We start from the raw sequence: 1497 nt of genomic DNA, 5'->3' as shown, positions 1-1497 counted from the left end.
GGCAGGGAGGTGCTGCCAAGGGGACGCGGCGCGGGAACGCCGGGGCCACGCGGCGCGGGGCCGAGGGGACCCCATGGGGAGCCGCTCGGCAGCGTTTGGCACCGGCCCGGGGGCGCGCTCGGCCGTGGGAGCCCCCTGGGCGCCCGGCCTGGCCCGACCCCACGTCCCCTCCTATGCAACCGGATACCTGCTGTTCCCTCCGGCTGCAAAAATAACCTCCAGCTGGCGGGGGCCCGGGCGGGCGGCACGCGGGGCTGGCTTCGCTGCGCCGCGCTCGGAGCCCGGCCAGGAGGGATGGGGAAGGGGGGAGCTCGGGAAAACATCCCCAAAGCAGGCAGTAAGGAGAAAACCCACGGGACGAGGAGCCCACAGTAGACAGGTCCCCGTCCCCACCTGCTGCCAAGCGACTCGGACTGGTGCAACGCCTGTTGGGGGCCAGCACGGCTGGGGACATGAGGGCAGGGGACGAGGGGACACGAGGACCCTGGGGACATTGGGGCAGAAGGCAAAGCGAGGGACACGTGCGGCGGCTGCAGGTGACCGGAGAGCCGGGGCATGGCGCGGTCCGGCCRTGCCGCCCCTCCAAGCCGGGCCAGGACATTCATGGGGGGGGGGGAGGAATGAGCAGCCTAAAAATAACCCTCGCTGCAGGTGGCAGGGCCGAGGCAGCAGCCAGGATCCTCCCCCAGCGCCGCAGGACTCCTGGGCCCCCCGGCAGTCCCCTCCTGGTGTGGCCAGGCCCAGAGGTCCCTGCTGCCCCGAGCTTGGGGCATCACAAGGGCCGAAGCCCGGAGGAAACGGGGCTGAGCCACGTTGGGAGGGACCAAGTCACCTGGGGGCAGCCGGCTGCTGGGGGGACGGGGACGGGGCATGGCAGTGGGGAGGAGGGCATGGGGACAAGGGTGCGGAGATGGGGATGGGGTGATGGGGACAAGGCGATGGGGACAGGGACAAGCCCTGGCCTGGCCACAGGTGCCCGGGGGCTGCCAGGAGGGACCATGGGGGGGGGCAGGTGGCCAGAGGCAGTGGGGACAGTGACAGGCTGGTTTAGTTTGCTGAGCCCCGCCAGAGCTGCCTCCTGTCCAGTCCCGCCCTGGCCCCCCTCTCGCCTCCTAAAAATCTGCCTGGAATTGCCTTGCCCCTGCGCACACTGCACCAYGCACCCCACCGCGCACCCCAGCCCAGCCCGCTGCCCGCACCCCACTGCCAGCACCATGCACCCGGCCCACTGCCCCCTGCCAGCGCCCGCCCCACTGCGTCCCCCAGCCCACGCTGCGCACCCCCGTCTGCGGCTCGTGGCCGACCACATGCACCCCGCTGCGCACACCGGCCACTGCCCCCCGCTCCTCCAGTGCTCCTGCACCCCCCGCCCCATTGCACGCCCCACTGCACCCTCCCCATTGCACACCCTGCCCCACTGCACACCGCTCTCCGCAGCACACCTGGCTGCACCCTCCCCATCGCACACCCCTGCAGCACCCCAGACCACTGCACACT

General features: G+C 71.8%; 1 protein-coding gene across 1 annotated transcript in view; it reads right to left on the bottom strand.

Annotated features, from left to right (window-relative positions):
• The window catches only part of LOC146587107 (3',5'-cyclic-AMP phosphodiesterase 4C-like), a 7940-nt gene extending 7383 nt beyond the window's left edge, over positions 1-557 (bottom strand). Inside the window, exon 1 of the mRNA XM_085320149.1 lies at positions 394-557. Coding sequence (XP_085176275.1) covers positions 394-557 — 164 coding nt within the window. The remainder of the gene's footprint in view (positions 1-393) is intronic.
• Positions 558-1497: the final 940 nt, after the last annotated feature.

Source organism: Rhea americana, unplaced genomic scaffold (assembly GCF_003343005.1).
Source record: "Rhea americana isolate MKP2758 unplaced genomic scaffold, rheAme1 scaffold_611, whole genome shotgun sequence".
In the NCBI taxonomy this organism is placed as follows: domain Eukaryota; kingdom Metazoa; phylum Chordata; class Aves; order Rheiformes; family Rheidae; genus Rhea; species Rhea americana.
This window is presented reverse-complemented; position numbering and strand designations above follow the sequence as displayed.